Raw genomic sequence first — 23,161 nt, forward strand, 5'->3', positions numbered from 1 at the left:
AGCTTCCTAGTGAGGCCACCTGGAGCCAGATACAACCCCAGTGTGCAGGAACCAGCTAGCCTTGGGCTGAGCCAACAGCGCAGTCACTGTTTTTCCCTTGGGTCCTGCCCAAACCTTGTTACAGATACGTGACCTCGATGACGTTGGGTTCGATGCTCCCACAGGGCAGGTGGTGCTTGCAGGAGCACTGGCAGCTCAGGTTGCCACCCGGCTCCCACTGCCCAGGCTGAGGGGGCTTCTTCTGGGAGCCCAGCTTCCTCCAGTCCATGAGGTGCACCCCGTCATCCAGGTCCTGCGGCATGGGCTCATGGTAAAGGGTGATCTGGATGGTGCGGAGCTGCGGGCCGTAGTGCACCACGACAATGATGAAGATGGCCAGGAGGACAAAGATGACGACGATGGCTGAGATGACGGGCAGGGCATCAGACTTCTTTGTCATGCTCCTGACCACAGAGATGGGAGTGAAGGCAGCTGCATCCTGGGGCTCAGGGTGCCTCAGCGGGCTGCCGGGTGCTGAGGCGTTCATGGCTGAGCAAGGTGACCTGGGACAGAGGGTGGAAAGTGTTACTGTCAGACAGGGGCTGTCTGGTGTCCTCATCTCCTGCCCTCAGCTCCGTAGCTCCTGCCTGTAGCTTCACATGCAGCTCCCCAGGCATGGAATCTTGGAAGAAGGCACTGGATGCCTTTTGTTTTGGAGTGCAGGGAAAAGATTCAGCCTGAGATAAGGACTCTGGGCACCGAGCAAGCCCCATGGAGCAACATGCAACTCCAGCCTGGATATGGTCAGGATAAGTGCTCATCCCAACCACGTGTCCTGCAGAAAGGCAGCAGCCTGTCACACAGCCCTGCACAGTGAGCAGTGGCACCCAGGAGCTTTATCCAGACCAAACATGAGCAAAACCTTCACTTGGCTGCCCAGTGTGACCAGGCGAGTGCTTTTTGCTGGCAGAAACCTGGCCCCAGTGGAACAGGGCTGTCCCTGGATGTTCCCCCCCCCCCCAAGCTCACAGGACAGAGTAAATTTTGGTGCTGACATCTGCGTTGTAGGGGCGGTGACCATCCAGCCAGGTGGTCAGCAGAGAACAGTGGGAAGACACCGCCCTGCATCTCCTTATCCCAGGCACCTTCAGTGGGGGTCTCCTCTCCCCACTGCCTCCGCTGATGGAGACTCCTAAAGGGGGAGACTCCACCGCTCCCTCTTCCCCCATCCCCAGAGCCAACACCAGACCAAACCCCGTGGGAGGCCCAACCCTACCAAAGTATTTGCGGGTCAGGCAGGGCAGAAAGCTGGGAGCGGGGAGCAGCGGGAAGAAAAGGGGAAAGCGAGGAGAGAAAGCCCGCCCCAGGGTACCTGGGCGTCCTGCTCCGGGGGAAGCATCACCTCCAGCGGGACAGGGCAGCAGAGCAGCTGCAGGAAGGTGCTGCGGGGCGGCCGGGCTCACCTCAAGCTGCCACGTCACGCCCGGGGCTCCCCGCGCAGGAGGAAGCGCCTGCTCATCCCACAGCGAGAGGTGCTGCCCTACCTAAGGCAGTGCCACATCAGCACGCCCGGCTGCCATGTGCGGGGACACCGCAGCACCCTCCGCCGGCCCCGCCGCGCTGCCGCCTGTCAGACAAGCGGCTTTTGTTCGGGGAGAGAGCCCTCGGTGCGCACAGCCTGCAGTCTGCAACCGCAGGAAGCCCCCCTCCTTTCCCTGACTTGGATTGAAACGTTGTTGCGTTTAGAAATTAGCGTAAAAATCGCTCTTTGCGCAAGCTCTTTGCTCAATTCGACTAAAGGTGTCTCCGCTACTCCCCGAGCTGCGAGGATCCTCGCCTTCAGATCAGGCAGCCCCGAGACTGAGCGCTCCTGCAGCAGGACCGATGCGGCGAGCAGAGCGCCGTGCGCCGCGGATGGATGGAGCGCACACGGCCAGCTTCCCGTTCGCCTTAGGGCAGCCGAGGAGCCCTCGCTGCTGCGCACAAAAAGCTGCTGCTCGGCCATGAGCACTTCACAGCACAGCTGCTGCTAGCTGTAAACAGGGCGTGCAGAGATCTTAAGGTCCAGCACCTCAGAAATACCACACACTGTCTGTGAGCACTCCTGGGATGCAGGGTCACAAACAGCTCTGCAGACCCAGGGCTGCTCAGGGCAATGCAGGGCCAAGGCAGTGCCTGCATGTCCCTCCCTTTGCACCGTGGCTGTGGGCACTGCCCGGCACCAATCACCTCCGTGCAGGTGGGTGCTGTTCCCAGGGCGGTCAGATCTCACACCAGCAGTGACCTCAGCACATCACCATGCAGAAAAGATGGATCTTACAGAGCTTTGGCACTCAGGGTCATGGTTTAGTGGCCATGGTGGAGGTGGGCTACCAATTGGATTTGGCATCCTGGAGGTCTCTTCCAGCTGTAATGAGTCTATGATTTGTTTTTGCAAAGCCCTTATGAAACACCTCCCAACGCTCCCGTCCCAGAACAGAACTGTCCTACCTGCTCCTGCCTCTTAGCACACCGTCCTGGAATATTTGTGCTCCATCCTTCCTGTGCACTGCAGGGTGGGTGATGCCCCGTCCCCCACACAGCCCAGCAAGCTTCCAGTAGTGATCTGGCTGCACATCAGAGCTGCTGCTTCTGGGAATTTGCACTCATCTCAGGATTCAGTAAAACCTTAATCTACAGCATAATCTCTGAGCATCACATCTGTGCAAGAGGAAAAAAAAATAAGGGTTGTGGGGGGAGGCTGCTCACAGAGGTTTTGTAAAAGCAAAGCTTTGGGCCTGATGGCTTACTGGTGTGCGTTGAGCCCCATGTGGTTTGTGGGGTACCTGCACCCACCTCATGGCTGCAGAAAGCAGGGCCCTGTGAGCAGCACCAGGACCTCCCAGTGCCTTCTGTGCAGTGACACACAGTGAAGGAGCAGCCCTGACACCCACAGCTGGGGCTCTGGAGCATTCCAGGGCTGCAGGAGGGGCTGGATGCGGCCCCTGGAGACAGGGAAGAGCTGTGACAAATGGCTCAGGGCAGGAGGTGCAAAATTTCCACTCCCCCAAACGCCTGTCCCCAGCGTCCAGCCTCTCCTGGGCTGCCAAAAGAACAGCCCCATTTTTCCTAAGTAGGGCACTTTGTAAGGCAGCAAAAGGCTTTTCACCTTGCCGGAGCACGGCCTTGCAAGGGTCCTAGGCTGGGAGAAGCAGCCCCTGCCAGCAGCCATCTGGGAATGGGATGGATTGCTGCCAGCCTGACCCATCAGCCCAGATGGGACCATCCTCCCATTAAGGAACCAGGTTAGGGGAGGCTGAAGCCTGCTTTGTGCTGTCCATGCTGCTGCTGCCCAAACAACCACATCCCACAGCCAGCACGTCCCAGTGCCCAGCCCTGCTGGAGCTGCACAGGGAGGAACAGGACATGGGCACAGCACAAGGCAGCTCCAGCTGTGAGATTCTCTGCCCCACTCCAAATCTCTCTCAGGGATTCTAAGAAGTCCCCTCTCAGGTGGAGGGCAGGAGCAGCTCCCATGGCCCAGTGCAACTCTAATGACTGATGAGGAGCAGAACCAGACCTGCGGCACCTGCGGTATGCCAAACACATCTCCAAAAAGCAGTACCATCCAGAAGCTACCAAGGCCCAAATCCAGGCAGGCCATTATGCCTCTGTTCTCCCCCTCTATGAGAAGCAAATTCCCCAACAAATCAATGGCGAGGTTTCCTTTGCCGTCGGTAAGCGATGTCTCATATCCTCTTTGACCATAATGGACTAAAAAACACAGTTCCCCTGTGGATTCAGCTCGTTTCCTTCTATTCTTTAACAGGAAGCTCTGCAAGAATCAGCCCAGGCAGGCAGACCTCTCCTCACCCTCTCACACTCGGGATGGACAGAACCTCTGCAGGGCTGCTCAGCTCCACGCCGCGATGCTGGCTCCAGCCCTCCATCCGCTCCTGTGGCTGTTTGGCTGCGTGCTGCTCAGAGGTAAGGAGCAATGGGGCAAGGGCAGGGGGCAGCTGTGGGGAGCCCAGCTGTGGGCACTGAAGGGAAGCAGCCAGAGGAGGAGCGGCTGCCAGCAGGGAGCTCAGACTTTACGTTCAGGGTGCTGGGATCAACCCGGCCCCAGCAGGTTTTGCAGGCTTTATTTGACCGTGCTGAAATCACAGAACCTGTTTCCTGGTTAAGGAAAGGATTGTTTCTGTTAGTGATACAGAGGTGTTCTATAGCAAGTGACTGTTGTCAACTGAGGATGAAGGTGGAACTTTTAAACTTATGGGACGTTTTCCTCACCTTTATTTTCTCCTCTTGCTGATGTAAACACAAAGAGCACGTGGCACTAAGACTCCTGCAGTACATTATTGCCATAACTCTGCTTCTGACTTCCCTGTCGCCCTCTGCTCGCAGTATGGGATGCAGTGAGGATACCCAAGGATCCAGGCTCCTGCTGAAGTGTGACAGGTCGCTGTCCTGCAGTCAGTGACAGCTGTAGCAGCTTTCAGCTTAAAGGCAGTCAGAGGAATGGATGCTGCAGTATCACTGCTGCTTCTATTAGTCAGCCACCTGAACTAGTATCACGCGTCTTGGATCCAAAGCTTTTATCAGTAAGCCATGGAAGATGTCCATGGGTTGCAGCCCCTGCATTGGTAGAAACAGGATTTTTAAAGGACAGGGACTATAAAGACAATTCAGCTGCTTGCTGTGCAATTCTCAGAAAGAAGAGCACATTGATTAGAAAATGTCTCTTAATTAGAGGGCAACACAGCTGGTTTCAGCAGAGGGGTGAAGTGTGCCGGACAAGGAACTCTGAGGCCCTTTGACTCTGCTGCTACACTTCTTAATACCTGGCCAGGATGCTTTTTTTCTCCTTGAAAATATTAGTTATGGCATGCACAGGACAGAAATGTCCTGCAGGTTGCCAGCACTCGCTCTGACCAGCTGCGTTACCCCAGGACCCAAACCCTGCAGTGCACCAAACCTTCAGCTGATGGCACCACCCAAAGGATTCACTTCTCAGGTTGACCCCAGCACTGTAGGATTGGATGGAAGGGTCACCTCTGTCCCCTGGTCCCAAGCACATCACTTGGGAACTCTGTCCTCTGCATTCTGCTTCAGATGATGGAGCAGGGGCTGCTCTCACTGCCAGCACCTGCAAACCATGACAGCACTGCTGTGCTGCACTTGCACCCCTCTGGCTTCAGGTAGAACCAGCTTTCAACATCATCTCGTGCTTTGCCTCTGATCTTTGCACGACCACTGATACAGCAGCTCAGAACTGTCATAATTTTCACTTCACTTTTGGTGCTACGGAAAAGTCATCAACACGGCCTGGTACTTGAGGGGCAGCTGCTGCAAAAGGCGAAGCAGCAGGCTCAGAGCAAGGGGCACAGGTTGGTCAGCAATGCTGCTCCCAAAACATGGGCTGCTGAAGGGAATGAAGGGCTCTTAAATGAGACAAGGCAGCTCGGAGGTCTCCATGCACCTGAGGAGGTGGAAATTACATTTTGGAGGTCCAAAGTTGGTCAGAGTAGCCGTAAACTTGCAACTGCCCCCACGCAGGCCTTGGGTACCTTCTGCAAGTTCTTTCATTCGTTAAAGCTTGGTTACAGTTATTTCTAAAAGAAGGTTCAACTTCTGTTACTGTGGAATTTCTCATGTGGGAAGTTGTGGAACTCTTCCAACCTATTTTTCGTCCCCAAGAAATGCTTAATGAAAACGTATCCAAACACACCTCTTCCTATGAGCAGTTTCCATTACGACCAGCAGGCACTTCCCAGACAAAAGCTTTCCACTGGAAAACTCCTTCTGCAAGCTGAGGAGAACCCAGCAGCATTTCCCCACTGACTGCTGCTCCCCTTACCTGCACTGCAGCCAGTGAGCGAATGGATAATGCCACAGTGAAGGTGCCACAGACATGATCCAAACCACAGGATGCAGCTAAAGGGCAGACATCCAGCTAGCAGGAGATCTCCCAGACAGGACTTCCATCCTAACAAGTATCGAGGGCACTCTACAATTGAGTCTTACTGCTTGTGCTGTCTTGTTCCTCAGGCAATGAGAACAGAACTCGAGTTTTATGTTCTCCAATGGTCGTGAGATCACGTAACAGAAGAGACTTGTGCAGCACCACTCGCACCAAATTAGGATGTTCTTAAAATGCATTTGCCAAAATGTCTTTTATGCTTGCTGCCACGCTAGGGAATGCATCTTGTTCAGATCCTGCTTCTTTCAGCAGTGGCAGAACGCCCCTGTGTCTTTGCAGAGTGATATTTTCACTGCTGATCTCTGCCCACAGCAGGTGACACCCAGTGTTATCCCCAAGATCCCTTCCTGACTCTTCTTGGCCAAAAAAGGCAGGTCAGCACAGCCCTGTCTGGTGTACCAGGAGGAGAAACCAGGAGTGGTTTGAAGTGTTTGTTCAGAAAACAAACTGCTCCCCTCTGGTAAGGTGAAACTCTGCCGATGACACTGCAGAAATGATAGAAGTGCCTGGGGATCGTTTCCAGCAATTATGTTTCCTTACAATAGGTGAGTCAGCAGCAGGTGTCCTTGCAGGAGGCGCTGCTGGTAACCCAAAGGCAAGAATGTTCCTGCTGGGAAAACACACACATGGGCTTGAGCCCAGGCTGGAGAAGGGAGATCAGTGCCTCACGCAGCACAAGTACTGCCAAGCCCTGGCTAGAAGGTCTCCTTATTCCACATCCCAGATGGGCCCACTCAGCGTGATCCAATCAGTCTTTTTTGTAGACTTATGGGCTGGGGGCTGTTTTACATCTCAGCTGAACTGTTTCAGGAAGAGGGAGGAGCAAAGCCCCCTCTACCATCTCAGACTGCAGAGCTCTTTGGGGGGCAAAGCACTGGAACAGGCCGCCCAGAGAGCTGGTGGGGTCCCCTTTCCTGGAGATATTCAAGACCCATCTGGACACCTTCCTGTGCAAGCAGCTTTAAGGAACCTGCTTTAGTAAGGGGTTGGACTCAGTGATGTCCAGAGGTCCCTTCCGACCCCTGTGATCCTGTAATTCTGTGACATAGAAATGTGGAGTGCGTCCACCTGCTCTCCAGGAGAAGCCCTCCACTGCTGGGACAGCAACCAGCAGTTCTCAGTGGGGGAGGAAATGCTTTCTCACCATCAGGCATTGCTGCAAATCACACACCTATCTATGGGCAGCACAGCTCTGGGCAAGCAGCTCCAGGCAAACAGATCCATACACTCACATTGCCCAGATGCGACTCTGGAGTTGCAAAAAACTTTGGAGTCAGAGCAATCAGAAGTCAGGGAGCAGCATGGCATAGTGACAATGCAGTGGATGGGGACCAAGGACCACTGTGTGTTGTGCCTGCCACTTAACAAGTGGTATAACACTTCTGTGCCTTGTTTTCCCCAGATATGAGATAAGGATAATAAAAAGACTTCCTCCAAGGAGTGCTTTGGAATCTAGGAATAAAACATAGGTGACATGAGAGTCACTCACCTAAAATTTGAAGCCAAATGAAGTTTGTCAGGTCAAGAAGCTTTGCTTGCCTCTTCTACAAGACATAGTGTCTCAGGGAGCAGCAGGGAGGTACCTCCCCAGCACTGATGCAGAGAAAATGAATGCATCTGAGCAGGGCAGGCTTCACCCGTCCTTCAGCCACTCCCCTGAGGTTGAAAGCAGGTGATCTGAGAAGAGAAAGCAAAAAGAATGAGGATTAGGAAAGCTCCCCAGCCCCTGACACACCTCACCTCCTAGCTCACAAGGTGGGAACTGAACCCATCCAGCAGATCCTATTCCTGCGTGGTGCTCCACAAACACAGCTGTTAGCAGCAGCACCCCACTCTGCCAGTGTGAACGTGGGGGAAATCTTGGAAAGAGAAAACTGGGGAATAAACTGTGGCATAGAGCCTCCATGGATGGAGGGCAGTGAGATATGCCTGATAGGTACCAGCCCTGATCCATCACGTTGGCTGTGCTGCTGCAGGGGGTGGTGATTTGTGTGCTCTGCTGATAGCTGCCCAGAGGTACAGCACAGGAGCAAATTCAGCAGCTGATCTCCTGCACCAGCTGGAACACACGACATTTGGTTAGGAACTAAATCCTACAAAATAATGAGGACCACCTGCAAGGCGACCTGTACATCAGCAGGGCCTTGGCTGAGAGCCTAATTAAGGTGTGAAAGCAGCAGTGCTAAACCAGCCTGCAACTCGCAGTGCTTTTCTGCACCCTGCTTTCCCCATCTACACAAAAGCAGCATTCTGAAACAAAGAGGTTGTAGAGAAAGCAGAAAGCAGCTGGGAGGGCTGCAGCACAGTGTCCTGTTGGGAGCAGCTTTACTTCCCAGTCCCTGCAGAGAAGTGCCCAGAGGGGTGCAGAGAGCACAGGCCAGGAAAAAAAGGCATGCTGTGTGTGTACACAGTGATGTTACAGGGCCCATTCTGTGCCCTGTGGTTTCCCCACGTTGTTTCTCTTCTGGCTTGTTTTCTAAATTCAAGTGGTTTTTAATTGCCTACTACAAGAAGCCTGACCTGCTCACAGCAACTCACTGGAGAGGATCACAGAGGAGGATGCTTGCAGAGGATGCTCATCACAGGGTGCAGACCTGGGGGAGGGGCAGAGGAAGGCTGGGATGGTTCTGAATCCCTAACGAGGTCCAGATTTAATTCCTGCCTTCCTGCCTCTCTAAACTTTCCGTAACACTTTGACCAAGTCATTACCATTCAGAACCACGTAGCAGTGAATTGCCAAACCCCTCGAATGTCAGCTGAGAATTAGGTGTTTTAATACCTCTGTGGGTCTGGGACCTAATTTAGACTGTCAGTTATCAAGTCTGCATAATGACACTTTTCCTCTCTTCCCCACCTTTTCTGCCTCAACCTGTGAGACCTGCCAGGCAGAGGCACCTTTTCTTATTTGTTCCCATTTCTATTAAAATGGGACTGAGACTTTTGCAGAGCTCTTCATTTTCCAGGTTTCCTAATGCAGCATTTTCTTTCACGTAGAAATGATGACAGTTTGGTGTTGTTGCTCTCTGCTGCTTGAACAGCTGCTGTGTTTCACCCAGGAAACAGCTGCACTTGCGTTGTGGGTCAGCATATTTTTGTCTTGTTGTCTAATTTTAGGTGGTTGGGTCTCTTTCCTGAAAGCCTTTGTTTATGTAAGCTGCAAGCAGAGGTGCAGCAAGCCTGTAGGCCTCAGGGCAAACTGACACGCAGTGAGCACAGGCAGGGCACTATCAGATCTCCCCCCACTTGCAATGGAAAAGAGTGCCATGAGCCCAGCACTACCCACCAGGGCCAGAGGGTCCCTCCCCATATCAGTTCTGAGTGGATGGGACCAGTGTCTTTGTACTGATGCCAGAGATCTTCCTATGTGAATCCATATGGCTCTGGGAACACCTCAGCTGCCACGGAAAGGCCCCTCTGCTCGCAGCCTAGCTCTTACTTCCACCATTTCGGAAGGACTACAGCAAATAAAAGAAATCCAAATTTCCCTTCTTATATTCAGGAAAAAAAAAAACTAACTAAGAAAAACCAGCTCTTAGTCAGAGAGACAAAATGCATCTGCAGCCTCAACACACTTCCCCAGAGCCCCATTGATCTGGTCACTAATCAGGAGTTTCCCTTTCCAGCAAGAGCAGAAAGCATGATTTCCCATTGTAAATCCCTCAGCAAGCTCGCCGTCCCCACCTAGAAACACACAATCCCTCTGTAAATCACTGGCACCCAAACACTCAACAAACAGCTCTGCTCAGCAGCAAGAAGTCGCCTGAATGGCTTTGATGTTGATTGCAATTACAGCTGTGCTGGCTGCGTGCTGCATTCACTGTTTATATAGCCACTGTGCCACAGGGGGAGTGGGGCTGTGCTGGGACAGGCTGCTGTCACACCGTGGTGTGATTGGCAGTGGGGTCCCCGGGGAGCTGTGGCACCGTGCTGTGCCCACATCCTGCTGCCCAGCCCCACAGCACAGCTTGCATTGCTCCCTGCTGCGCACACGGCTGTCTGCAGTCATTCAGTGGGATGCTGAGCACCTTTGCTGGAAGAAAACACCTAACAAAGTGGGGCTGTTGATTATTTAAGTTGGCAGAGAAGCTGTAACAAAAAAGCAGGAGCCAGAAGTCGGAGCCAGGCGTGCTTTGCTTTGAAACAACGTGCTGCTGTGTTTATAGAAGGGCCATTTATTACAGAGCCAAGTGCCAAAAAGAGATCTGCGTCCCTTGGCCTCTTTGCAGCAAGATGGTCACTTCTGTGCAGCAAAGCTCCAATGCAGCAAACCTGGGTGAGCAGCTCCCTGCATGGGGGAACTGCAGTGACTCCAGGGTTTATTTTGGCACAGCGATCTTTGAGGACGTTTTATGAGGCAGTGCTCAGGGGTGAGCTGGTTAGCAAAGAGCTGAGCTGTTGTGGAAGAGTACTGAGAACATCTGCCTCTCATCTCAGCACTGGGAGATCCTGAGCTTCATAGTGCAGGGCATCACAGCACAGGGCAGTAAAGCCATCTCCTTTTTCCCACCCCTAGAGGCCCAGCTCAAGCTCTTGAATTTCTTCTCAGTCACGCCAAAAATAAACTGCCAGCTCAGAAGCCTTTGTCCCACCTTTTCCTCAACAAAGAGGATGCTTTCATGTTATGTGTACATTAAAAAGCACCTGTGACAGCTTCAAGAAGCAAATGTGTCACAAGCAATTACTCTCCTCAAGAAAGAACAAGATGGTCTCTACAAGGAAGTCTGAAAAAGACAAGCTGTTTGAGTTTAAGGCATGTGCAAACCAGCACCCAGAAATTGTATTGCAAAGCTGCTTTAGAAGAAGCCAGTGCCAAAGAGAAAGCCTGGCAAACAATTGGGATCAATGGGCAGCATCTCACATTGCAATTGTGTGCACTCCTCTTTCCCTAAAGAAGCATCTCTACTTCTTTAAGGAGAACCGTGTGCCCAAAAGATCTCATCCTCCCCTGGGGTGCTGTCGATTCAAAAAATGGTGTTGCATCTGCCTGTAATTCCCATTCACACTACCAGACCGACGTTCATTTAGCCTGCTCTTCAAAAGCTCCAAAGGCTATCCCATAATTCTCCCACACAATCACTTGCTGCGACTCACTACCCTTATGTCAAGACAGTTTCCTATTGCCCCCCTTTTTATGGCTGCAGTGTAAGTCCTTGTTTTCTGATCCTGTTCCCAATGGATGCAGAAATCAGATTAGTCTCTTCCTGTCTGTGTAATTAAAGATCTAATCACATCTCCTCTCCCCCTTCCCTTGTAAGGACCAGACAAGACATGTTTCACCAACCTGATGTCCAGTAAACCAGAACATCAAAGCATGGAAGAGTTCCGAAAAGCCAAGCTCATAACCAAACCCCAAACTGAAAGAGGCTGTTTTATTATGTACTCAGTGATTTACACTCTGTTTTGGTTCCTGTTTGGCTGGGATCGTTGTCATAAAGCCTCGGAGGAAAAAACAATTATGGCCCCAAGACAGTTGCATGAGAAAAATGACATCAGTCAGGAGCACACCAGAGCCAGGCAGTCCCTGTGGGGTGAGCTCTGAGCCCAGCAGCGATGACCCCCACACGCTGCAGATCCCATTCCAACATCAGGGCATTCACCTGAGCTCTCCCAGAATCTCTACAGCACAGGTACCTACCGTGATGTGCATCATCACCTCCACAGCTCCCAGCAAGAGACGGGACATCGCAGGCTGCGTCTCCTCTCCCTGTACAGCAGCAATCTAAAATAGATCAGATCAGTGGGGATTTAGAAGTGCCTGATCCTCTCTCTGATGAGAAAGGGAGCCTGGAGATTAGCTCTCTTGCAGGCAGGCTCACAAAAGAGGTACAAGAACAGGTGAGATGGACCGTGCGTGTTGGGAGGACAGAATCTGGCTGCAAGCAGGCACACAAGCACTGTGCTGTTTGCTGCATCTCCCCATGGGTCGTCAGCTCTTGCAAAGAGGACTCAGCCCTTACTGCTGTCCCTTTTTGTCCAAAACTTGGAGGAACTATCAGCTGTTGTGGGATGGATCACCATCACGGCTGGATTCTTTTGGGTTTCGTGGCTGTAATGTAGTTTCTTTCATGCCTCTTAACTAAGGGCAGCATTGCTATCACCAGCAATAATCATATTAAAATGTTACACAATTAGGAGGTGTGTTTCAGTAACGGCAGAAAGGTCACTTCTTCAAAGTTAAGCCAGTTGGTTTTGATTCAAGCATTGTGTGTATTTACATCCTGCAGTCTTCATTCCCTGTTATGGAACTGGGTAGTTCTTTCCCTTTTTATATGGCAACATTTTTAATTGGCACCTGTCTAATCATAGGATTCCAGGAGCTGAAGCTTAAAGAAAACATCAGAGAGTAGACAATGTGGAAGATGGTGAAGGAATGTCTTGCTGTAAACCCAAAAACATTCAGTTGAGAAAACAGTCCCATTAGCTCCTGGCAACCTTCAGAAACCTCATCTATCCACTCATTAAGGTCTCAAGGGTCTCAAAGCATTCCAAAACAACTCTTTTAAACTCTAGAAAAAAACAGGTCAAATGGCCTTTCTGTGCCAAGGCTGAGCAGGAGGCAAGAAGCTCACAAGGAGAGAGCAGTGCTACTGATTTGTATGGCCTTGTATTTTCTCCATGAGAGAGGAAGGAGGTTGACTAAAGAGCTTGGTTTTGTGCAGAGAGAAGGGCATTTATCCTGACTGAACAAACTGCAGTTCTGATTTACTCAGAAATGAATGTCCTTGTATTCAAGCACATAAATTTCCAGCAGTGTTGGTTACTACTTCTTATCCAGTGCTTTTCGGGACATTATGTATTTCAAAGTCATTCCTTCAGAAGATGAGGGAAACCCAAATCACACAGCAAGAGCACTGACATGCTGGTGAAAGTTACGGTCACAGGTTGGCACTGCTAACGCTTCTGTTGTTCCATTTCAGGTACTACAGCTGCCACAGCCTCCTCCATCCACAATGTCACAGGTACCTCCTGGGTTGGGATCCGATGTAAATGCCCATTGGGATGTGGGTGCACATGCCCACGTGGGGATGCAAATGGAGAGGCTGCTCCTTAGCACCTCTTGCTCCCGTCACCCCCTTTCATTCTTGTGGGCCATAAGAACCCCTTTCTGGCCCATCCTTCGAACCTTCCTGCAGGGATCCAGCACATCTCGATGTCACCTCCATGTGTCTGCTTGTGTTACAGATCAACCTCAATCAACGACACGCAACCATGAAGTAGAGAGCAATACCTCAGATAAAAAATCCCAACAGGGAAGGATTGTGGGTGTCTGCAATCCTCCAAAGAGGGAAAAAGATTGGCCTGTGTCCACACCTACCCGACATCACCGCTTTGCTGGGCAGCCCTTAACGCACAGAGAGCTTGGTGCCCAGTGTGTGTAAGCACAGTGCCTCACACAGCAGGTCTGTCCTTGGATGTTGGGTGTCATAAAGGAAGTACCAGCAGTTAAGCCATTGTTAGAGGAGTTTCCCTGCATTACATTAGTTCAGTATTGCTTTCTCGATAAGCGCAACCACTTTTTTTTTAGACTAGAAAATTCCAGTTCTGCACACAGCCTCAGCACCTCCCACACAGCAGGTCAATGTGTTTCCTGTTTCTCCCTGAGGAAGAGAATGTAACAGGGAAAGATCTCCGTCTGCTTAGAAAGAGATCCCCTTACAGGGAGACCCCTAACAAATAAGGGAAAAAGATCCCCGAAACGGTCTCAGATTCTGCTGCCATGCCTTGCAGGGAAAAAAAAGAAAAAGGAGAAGAAGAAGAAGAACAAGAAAAAAAGACACCCCATTTCAACATTTCAACATTTCAGCGAGGCATTTGGATAAAAGGAAAAAGCCTCAAACCATTTTCACTTTTTGCTCATTTTACTGGAAAGCCACAAACCCAGATGAGTAACAAGCCTATAGATTCCACCTTGGTGATCTGCTCTTTTTGGAGAGGACTATGACAGCATTCCCTTTCCCCCTGCTATCTTGCTCTGGATCTGCAGGGTTCATGCTCTGGCTCCTTTCAGTACGTGGTTGAGGAAGATGTCAGCCTCCAGGCTGCAAGAAGTAAATGATTTGTGCTTAGAGACTCAGCAAAATGAAACATGGAAGTTAGCATTTCACATCACGAGCAAATAAACACATGGGTGCCAGGCAGCTCAAGCCAATTAGCGTCCAGTGATAACATACATAAAGAAATTGTCTTTATTTTGAGATAAAGCCCTTCATTTTCAAAGCAGGGAAAAGAGGTGGTAGGAAAGCCAGACTGTCTGCATGCACCCCAAGCTCTGCCAGCTCAGCACCTCCTCACACAGCCAATCTTGCCAAAAGAAGTAAAGCATGGAAACCCTGACTCCTTCAGCAAGGCTAGCTGCTTCCCCACAGCCCCCAAAGAACATGAGGGTGTAGTGCAGAAGGAATGCCCCCCAGTGAGCAGTTTCTGAGCAGAGCTCTTTAAAGTAATGCTACTTATACCTTACAGAGGCTTCAGTGAAGTCAACAGCACCATCTGACCTGAATCTCACTCACGTGGACCAGACCACCACAACAAAATCCTCCTCAATCTCTCCAACCCTGCTAATATCATCTGCACAGGGTAAGTACACAAGGTGGGAAAACCCCAACTATTGCTCAGGTGGGACCTATCTATGCACCCTTTCTCATCCATGCAAACATGGGTGCATCATAAAGCCCTCACTGGACCACACCGTGCTACCAATGCTGCACACTTCTGAATACATTTCAGCTTTTGCTGAAAAAGCAGCTCATTCCAGCTCACCAAATACACATGGCTGGATGTGTGTGGCCTGGACGTGGCAGCTGGACATCTTGATTTTGGTTTGGAGTTCCCCTCCTGTTGTTTCATGCCTATAAGCAACAGTTCTCTGTAGCATAACTAGCAGCAGCTTCCAAAGTTAATTCTCTTTTGCCACGTTTTCTTTATCCAGATGAGAAGTCCAGTGGAAGCAGAAACACAACAGCTCCATCAACTCCAGGTACTTTATGTTTTCATAGGTGCAGGCAACTTCCCAGCAATTAGCTTGCTTTATTTATGTGGCACCTGTTATTTAAGCACTAATCTCTCTTGGTGTGGAGCCCTCGGTACCACCCAAAATCACCTCTGCTATCCTTACAGGTGGTGACAAAACACAAGAGAAATCTTCTTGCATCCCCTGTTTGGGATGAACTTCAACAGTCAGGAGACTGATTTACATTTAAGAACAGTGTGGCACTTTTAGCACCCTTTAAAAAAGCCTCCTTTTGCTTCTGATGGTTTGTTTAATCTGGCTTTTAAGCAAAAGTTAGAGAATTCAGGAAGAGTTTTCTCAGAGTAAGGGCAGAATCCAAATAAGTAGGAAGACTGAAATCTGAGATCTGATTGGATTCTCCATTAAAGACTCAGCCCTAGAAAAACTGCTTTGCCTCTCAGATCTTCCCTCACTCATGCAAGGTTAAAAACCCACGGTCAGCCGTGCCTGACAGATGTCCAAGCAGCGTGTCTGTGCCCAGCTAAGCCAGGAGCCCTTCACATCACAGCAGATTGCTATTAATCATAACCCTGCTTCAGCTGAAAAGCTCCATACATCTTCAGCTACAGAAACGCTGCTGATGCTTCCAAAAGACAGAGCTCCTGTTGGGTGAATCTCAGCATTTCCCAGGATTGAGGAACCCATGGCAGGCTCAGCACACAAAGCTTCTGTCCTCCACCTGTGGCTGAAAGAACCATTTCAGAATGAAACAAGAGGTTTGATGACTGCTAGAAAACAATGCAGCTGGTAGCTGTACAACTTGCTCCTGCTTCTCAGGAGCACTGTGCTCCATGTCATTGCTGACTTCAAACCAGTTCAATTTGGTACTTCACAGTATTTCTCCATTCTTCTGACTTTTGGCAAAAGAACATTCCAAACGCTGATGTTTCCCCAAGGGCAGGAGCCCCAGTTCCACACAGCTGCCCCCCTGTGCCCCACTGCCAGGAGCTGAGTTACACCTCTCCTGGCAGCACCTACTTTGGCCAACGCTGCTTTTGGGAGGTAGGGGATGGGAAAAGAAGACAAGATCCTGGAGCCCCTGCTTGAAAAAACCTCTGTGCTGCCACAGCTGGACTGTATATTGGGCAATTAGCCCAACTCAAACTAGCTTAGTTCTAGGTAAAATAGAGTGCAAGACATGCCCACTAATTTCATCTTCAAGTCAAACAAGCCAAGCAGCTGATCCATACCCATGTTCTGCAGAACTGCCTCCCCTAACCAGTCTGTTTGTGTGTTTATGAGCAACAGCAAATCTATAGCTTTCCCAGATCACTATTCCAGTGTTTAACTCCTACACCTGCCAAAAAAATGCATGAGTGATTGCAGAAACTGAATCTGAGCACTTAGATTGGACTATTTGAATTCCTTGTTTCTTTCTCTGAAGAAAAGTCTGGGGAAAACAGTAAAAAGGGCATTTGGATGGGCTGCCCAGGGAGATGGGGGAGTCACCATTCGCAGAGGTGTTTAGGAACTATGGAGATGTGACACTGAGGGCATGGTGAGCTTGGGCTGGGGTCAGACTGGATGATCTCAGTTGTCTTTTCCAGTCTTTATGATTCTCTGATCCTGTGGTGGGAAGGATTCAGCCTGAGAATGAATTTCCCATTTTCCTGCATCACCAGCCACACTGTGAATACATCCCGCTCTCCAGCACGTACATTCATTCTTTTGCTTAGTAGGTGACGTTCAAGGACAAGACTCATTTCTGCATTTCCTCTGCACAGGTGAAGAGTCCAAGAGAAGAGAGAGTCCTACAGCAGCAGCAACTCAAGGTGCTTCCTCCTTTCTCTCACAGAAACAGACATCAGTAGATGTTTCACAGCCCTTTTTACAGCCAATAGCACTGCTATTTTCAGGCATTACGGTGAAGAGATAACAAGAACCCAAGGGCTGCTGGCCATCCCATCTAGCCCTTCAAAGCTCTGCAGAAGCAGCTCTCTGGGGTTACATGTCATGCCTGAGTACAGTGGCTGTGAGTCACAGCAGGAAAAGGTGACAGTGTGGCAAAAGGCTGTCAGATGGGGAGGCAGGACAAGCTCCTCGCTCAAACGTGCCAGATCAGTCCTTTACCTGCCACGCTCAGCTTCCTCGTTGCTGTCCCAGCAGAAAAGCCTGTGGGTGGGGAATCACTTTCTCAGACTGTGGATAAGTAGAGCCACACCAATGCAATCTGACTCCCACTGAGGATGTTCACATTGGTTGGGGCTGCCCACGATCCTCAGTTATTCTCTTCAGTAAAGTGCAAGTGAGAGTTAGACCACACCGTACCACTAGGAATCTTCTTCCCAACCTTGCAAGAAAGGCTTTATATGACGGTATTTTCCCCCTCTTGTAGGCACCCCAAGAATAGTCACCCCAGCACTGGAAATCTCTGTCTCTTTGCCCGTGCCTACTCCAACAGAATACGAGTCTCCACTGACTGTGGTAGCTTTCGGTAAGGTCTTGTGCAACTGGGGGAAAGGAGGGAACCTGTTCTGTCAACTCATGCAGGTTAGAACACCCAGCCTTGAAGAAATTTCCCTTGGGACAGCTCTCATCAGTTTCATTCTCCATGCCCCAATCTTGGAGGTTTCAGAGAGCAAAGGAAAACTCTTGAGAAAAAGACTTGCTACCACCAAGTAACACAGCAGTGAATAAACACTCCTAGCCATACCCAGCCTGACAAGGAAGGAGTCTGAGAGTATACTGTGGCTGAGCCTGAGCTCAGGATCTTCTTCCCAGAGCAAGACCTGGGCAGAAATTACCCCATTCTGTGCCCTGGTTTCCCTGAAAAGGCATACAATAGATGTCGTACCTTCCTGTAAGCTTAGACAACTTAGTTTTAACCCTGAAAGCCTGTTCAGCTCTGTTCCAGCCCTACCAAACTCCTTCCCTTGAACATTTCCCCCCTGCTTAGCAGGAAGCAGCCAACTCCTCCACACCGTTCAGAGATTGTGCAAGGATGGAGCAAGAGATGCCATAACTTATCCAGACAGCAGCTTTAAGGATGGGCACAGGGTAGATTTAAGACACCCACTTTTCTTTGGGCTGTACTGTCCCACTTAGAGCTCTAGAGCCATCTTAACAAGGCGCAGCTTAATTGATAGTTGCCAGATGTCAGAATCAAACCTGTGCTTGGCCATTGGTCCATGAGATAGCTAACACTGCTCAAAGTCAATAACCCGTCCCTCTCCATTATATTACGTATTTACCTGACTGCACACACCTTTAGGATAAGATTTCCCAACTGCAGCAGGGACATGTTGACTCCAATTAATTGCCAATCAATTGACTCCTGCCTTCCTATCGCTGTCTTATCAACTAAGCACGCACCAGAAGCCCTTTGAAGCTAAAGCACAAGATCAGGTCATTCACTCCAGTAACTATTTACTTTTCTACCAATTACATCCCATGCTTGCTGTAATGAAAATACTGATATCCTACACAAATCACGGTGAGAGTCCAGACCCTGCACTGCCCCAGAAGGCAAGGACAGGAGAGTTATTAGATCAATAGCAGAAGGTTTCTTCATCCACCCGCAGGTGTCATCAGCTTCATAGTCATCCTGGTTGTGGTTGTGATCATCCTCGTCAGCGTGGTCAGCCTGAGGTTCAAGTGCAATCGCTCCAAGGATTCAGAAGGTATTTGTCTGCGGCTGCCTGTCCTTCCCTAATAGAAAACTCATTGTTTTCTAAGCTCATTTGGCAACTCCAAAACGATGGAGGCACACACATGCACACACATACAAAAACAGCAGCTTATTCAGTGGAGAGGTTTTGTATCATAGTTAGGAATGGAGTGTGACCACTTCTTTGGAGCCTCAGTCCAGACCCGTGTGCACAAGGAAACAGCCTTAAGTTTGCTGCATCTGACTGGCTAAGTGTGCAGATTTCCTGCAGAAATCACAGGTTGACACTGATTTTCCCTCAGAATCCTATTTCCCGTTGAGCACTGCCCACTAGAGGGCAAGACTGCTCTACAGCAAGGCGGGTAACTGCCAGAAGGCTGGAGGATGCCAGCAATTAAACAGGCAGCAAAGCATTCACTCCTGCCTGTATAAAGTTAAATTAGTTGAAGCGTTTTCTCTAATCAACTCTCAGTTATCCAGTGGTGTCTCTAATTTCATTTATAACCCTGTACAACTTGATTCCGAATACAGCTGACTTATTTTATGGCATAGCTGCGATGTTTTCTCACCTGCACATCACCAACTGCTTTTCTCCCTCCAGACAAACAGAAGCCAGGGAGCTCCATGGTGTCAGAGAGGTAAGGCTGCTTACATTATTCATATCCTGTTGAAAATTATATTTTATTGCACAACTAATTTTAGCACGGGAAAAAGGCAACTTTGGTTACATCAGATGGGAGAGGGAAAAACATTTCAGGGCTTTGAGATAGGTGAAAAACACAGTGAGTGCTGTTAAACCTCATCCTGTGTCCGATGGAATCAAAGGTAGAAGCTCAACATTTGGGGGCCTCATTTTGCAGCCGTGCTGATACTGATGAAAGTTCATCAGCTTCCAAAAAGGAGTTTGCTTGTCTTTTCTTGCCTAGATACAGACTTGAGATCTGACCTTGGGCTTCTGAAGCTCAAAGTAGTCTCAGCAAAAATAAACTAGCCCCCTCCCCCCCCAGTTATTTTCCAATACCACTATTGTTACCAACACAAGTAGGATAAAGAGGGGTCTCAGTTCAGAGCCCTTTGGAAGAAAAATGTCAAGCGGAGAATGATCTGTGTGTACCCCACAAAGCATCACTGCTACCCAAATAGAGAAGCTGCACACAGAAAGCATCATGAAGCAAGAGCTGGAAGGGACCTAAAAAGGGCAAAAGGTATCGCTGCATATTGTTCCTATTTCCCCGTCCTTTACCGTCTGAGTAACACTCCCTTTTTGGAAAGATGCAGGGGGCACAGGGAGCAGGGTTCTTCAATATTTACGTGAGAATTCGCATCAGCATCAGCAGTTCCTATATTTACCCCTTATGATAACGATCAATGTGACCCACAACCACTGGGATGAGGCATTAAGGCTCCCTAATCCCCAACACCATCCAGCCTCCATTGGCACTGAATGCCTATCCAGCCCTCAGGGCAAGGAGAAAGGCAAATCCCCCCTTCCTCTCACTCAGACGTTGGGGCCTGGCAATACATGAGCAGAAGTATCAAGGAGTGGAGGAATTTGGCACGAAGGGTGTGCCTGGACTGGGACAACAGAACTGACATCAGCCCTGGTCCTGGCATTCCAGCCGGCCTCAGCTCTGTTTGTTTACCTCCCTTCTTACTTTCCAGAGTAATTAATGCTTTCTCTCATTGACAGCTGCTCTGCAGGCACAAGCGAGAAGGATAACAGCATCACTCTGATCTCCATGAAGAACATCAATATGAACAACAGCATGACTTACCCACCATCAGAAAAGGTTTCCCTTTTAAGCCTTGCTTTTTAGAGAGTAAACTGGGGAATATTTCTCCTGCTGGATAAGGGTGTGCCTTTGAGATAATCCCAACCCTTGACTCCTTCAGAAATGTAGTAACAAGCAGCTGCCAGCAGACTCCCACAGGTCCAACCAGGTTCCACTGAGCCTGATGAAATTCTGGGTGCCCGTTTCAAGTTTATCCAAGCTGCTTGAACTCAAATATTTCATACTTATGGGTGCCAGCCAGAGCAACAGTCATTAAGTTTAGAGATTAAAATAATTACCTTTCTGAAGTCAATGTCCCCCCATCTAGTCCAAGCTTCCCATGTACTCCTGCTCTGCAGATCTGTTTGTGATGTTGGAGCACATTCCTATCGGTCCTCTCAGATCCATTCCACATGAGTAATTTATAGCATTGTTGGTTTTAAAACTAGCACTTAGACTTGGTTTGAGGGACCACATTGCTTAATTTCTTTCGCCAGCCATGTAGGATGCTGATGTACCACATTTTGTTCTCTTTGCAGGTGCTATGAAACCAACAATCGAGAACTAGAAGCTGACACTTGCATTTCTAGGCTTTTTTTTTTTTTTTTCCTTTGGGGAAAGGACAAGGGTGGACTTTATATGTAAATTATTATGCTCTTCCTGATTAATACACATACAGTAGTTTCCCCATCTGGGGGGGATTAGGGCTTTCTCCACTTACAGCCTGTCATACTCAATGGTTGATATCTATCTGCATTTTTGATAGGTCCTCAGGCCCTCAGATTATTCCAGCAGCAAGAAGTATGAAGGAACCAGCTACTCAGCTAAAAACCTGCTGTCTTAGATTAATGGCCTTCACGGCCTGTGCCAGACAGCCACAGCCTTGCCAGACAGTTCATCAGCGCAGACCCCCACCGAGCTAAACCTGTGCATTAGAAAAGCATGGTCTGAAGCTGAAGGCCTAATAGGACTTCAATAGCCAAGTGCTAGGTCAAATCATAGCACAGTTGCTCCAAGCCCCTTCTGCACAGTCAGGGTGACCATGCCCACCTACCTCACAGAGCCGTTGTGAGGAGATGTGAACCAGTGTCTCTAAAGCATTTGGAGAGCCGGGAATTAAAGGTGCTGCTGAAATGCAAGCTGCCATCTTAACGCTTCGTTATCAGCATCTGAGCTTCAGGCAGACTGTCCGTATCTTCCCACAAGTTCAACATACAGTGAAGAAGAGTTGTTTGAAGTACCAAAGAAACAACACTGCTTTGCCAGGACTTTGTCTGGGTGGTCATAAGCAAAATCCTGAGCTCCACCAACTCCTGAAGTTCAGCAGCCTGAGTTTGCTGGGAGAGCTTCAGTCTTCTGTACTGCTGCTTTCCCAGAGCTTCCCAAAAGACCAGAGAAGCAGACACCCATGGTTCCAAGCACCCACACTACTGCAGCTACGAGCACCACAGATGCATCCCCACTGTGATAATGAGCACAGTGCTCTGCTAACCTGTGCAGTGCCACAGCTCACCCCAGGAGCTGGCTGGCTCACAGCCCACGCTCCTCGGGCCCAGCTGCCAATCACTGCCTACCCACTGCAAAATACAGCCCTATCAGCTGAGCTACAGGCGTGATGGAATCAATGCTCAGCTTCCACGTGACTGTAATGGAAACAAGGCTCTATTGGGAAGTTCTGGAGATCTCAGCTGCATAATGCACTAAAGCACTAACTCTCCAACTGCTTTTGCCTCTGCCCGTCTTCGTGAGACTCCTGGCTTCAAGCTCTACCAGTTCCTGAGTCAGAGTCCTTGGAGCACCTCATTTACTCGGCAGCAGTTTGCTGAGAAACTGATTTCTCCTACCACAAGCATCAAAATCTATCAGCCCTGAAGGTAAATTGTGAAATCAAGGAAAAAGGATTCATCCAAGCAGGCAAAATAGGTATCACTGAACACATTCCCCTGTACAGTCCAATGAAACATATAATTTAGCTTGATCTAATTTTATAGGATGGATACGAGACGGTTACTGGAGCACACAGTGCTAAAGGTAGCTGTGCTTTGCAGCACACAATGAAGTGCTCAGCATAATAAATGCAATGTTTTCACAACTCTTGTTAAGATCACTGCCAATGGACTTTCTGTGTTTACCATATACATCAGGTATTTTTACAAGTGGTTTGTTTTGTTTTGTTTTTAATGAAGTTTTTTTCTGTTAAAATTCTCAGCACAGTAAAACCCTACCTCCACCAGAGAGGTGAGTTTGTGTAAACGCTAGTTCCCAGGTGATGCCCAGCTTGGTGCACTCAAGAAGCTGCACATCTCAGCCCTGTGACCCAGTGCATGGAGGCTCACAAGCAGGTTGAACACAGCGTCGAGCTGTCTTGTGCACACCTGCAACATCAAACACGGCAGTGAGTGCCCAGTTCCTCCCCCCACTTCCCAACAAGCCATATTGACCTATATAGGGCCATCCCATGGGATCTCATCCCTGCTTTAGTTTTCCTTCCCCTGAAATCATCATCTTTCTTCCCTCAGCCTCTCTAGAGTCTTGACAAAAACAAACAAACAAACAAACTGAGCCTGCTCTAGTCTGCAACTGAACCACATCCAAAAGCAAAACAAAGCTATGGCACTGTTCAAAAGAAAGAACTGAATTAAAACAGTGGAAACAATGTGAACCCGGCATCCAGGTGCAGCTGGGAGCACACAGCAGGGATCTCCCCTGGGTGCTGTGCGTTGCCCATGCTGGGCTCACTCCTGCAAGCTGCAGTAGTGGAAGGCACCAACTCATTACTGTCAGCAGCCACGGCACCCAAAGGTCCTGTCTCACAGCTCATCAGCCCAGTT

General features: G+C 49.5%; 2 protein-coding genes and 1 long non-coding RNA gene across 4 annotated transcripts; 1 reads left to right on the forward strand and 2 right to left on the reverse strand.

The window, feature by feature from the left end:
* SMIM33 (small integral membrane protein 33) lies at positions 1-534 on the reverse strand. Its single transcript, XM_042880640.1, has one exon. The coding sequence runs from the start codon at positions 524-526 to the stop codon at positions 119-121; it is 408 nt and encodes a 135-aa protein (XP_042736574.1). The 5' UTR covers positions 527-534; the 3' UTR covers positions 1-118.
* A 3,271-nt stretch (positions 535-3,805) lies between these two features.
* ECSCR (endothelial cell surface expressed chemotaxis and apoptosis regulator) lies at positions 3,806-22,422 on the forward strand. 2 transcript variants are annotated; one of them, XM_042880637.1, is made up of 11 exons: positions 3,806-3,945; positions 12,859-12,900; positions 13,124-13,174; positions 14,405-14,518; positions 14,871-14,918; positions 16,676-16,723; positions 17,287-17,385; positions 18,473-18,571; positions 19,160-19,196; positions 20,249-20,348; positions 21,097-22,422. In XM_042880637.1, exons 1-11 carry the CDS (start codon positions 3,888-3,890, stop codon positions 21,172-21,174), a joined length of 774 nt encoding a protein of 257 aa, XP_042736571.1. In that variant the 5' UTR covers positions 3,806-3,887; the 3' UTR covers positions 21,175-22,422. The 2 variants fall into 2 exon arrangements, with proteins under 2 accessions (XP_042736571.1, XP_042736572.1); XM_042880638.1 differs by having other exon boundaries at positions 3,807-3,945; positions 20,870-21,182.
* LOC122185109 lies at positions 4,544-7,984 on the reverse strand. The gene is made up of 3 exons (XR_006180750.1): positions 7,882-7,984; positions 7,431-7,618; positions 4,544-4,596 (listed from the first exon to the last, which is right to left on the reverse strand). It is a non-coding gene; the product is annotated as an uncharacterized LOC122185109 (long non-coding RNA).
* Positions 22,423-23,161: the final 739 nt, after the last annotated feature.

Source organism: Lagopus leucura, unplaced genomic scaffold (assembly GCF_019238085.1).
Source record: "Lagopus leucura isolate 7727_CA_CO unplaced genomic scaffold, USGS_WTPT01 Super-Scaffold_100027, whole genome shotgun sequence".
Taxonomy (NCBI): domain Eukaryota; kingdom Metazoa; phylum Chordata; class Aves; order Galliformes; family Phasianidae; genus Lagopus; species Lagopus leucura.

Bases quoted from the DNA above. Each gene is read 5' to 3' on its own strand.
- SMIM33 (XM_042880640.1), bottom strand. From the start codon at position 526: ATGAACGCCTCAGCACCCGGCAGCCCGCTGAGGCACCCTGAGCCCCAG.
- ECSCR (XM_042880637.1), top strand. From the start codon at position 3,888: ATGCTGGCTCCAGCCCTCCATCCGCTCCTGTGGCTGTTTGGCTGCGTG. The intron at 18,572-19,159 runs GTATTTGTCTGC...TTCTCCCTCCAG, and splicing joins TCGCTCCAAGGATTCAGAAG to ACAAACAGAAGCCAGGGAGC. The intron at 20,349-21,096 runs GTTTCCCTTTTA...CATTTTTGATAG, and splicing joins CTTACCCACCATCAGAAAAG to GTCCTCAGGCCCTCAGATTA.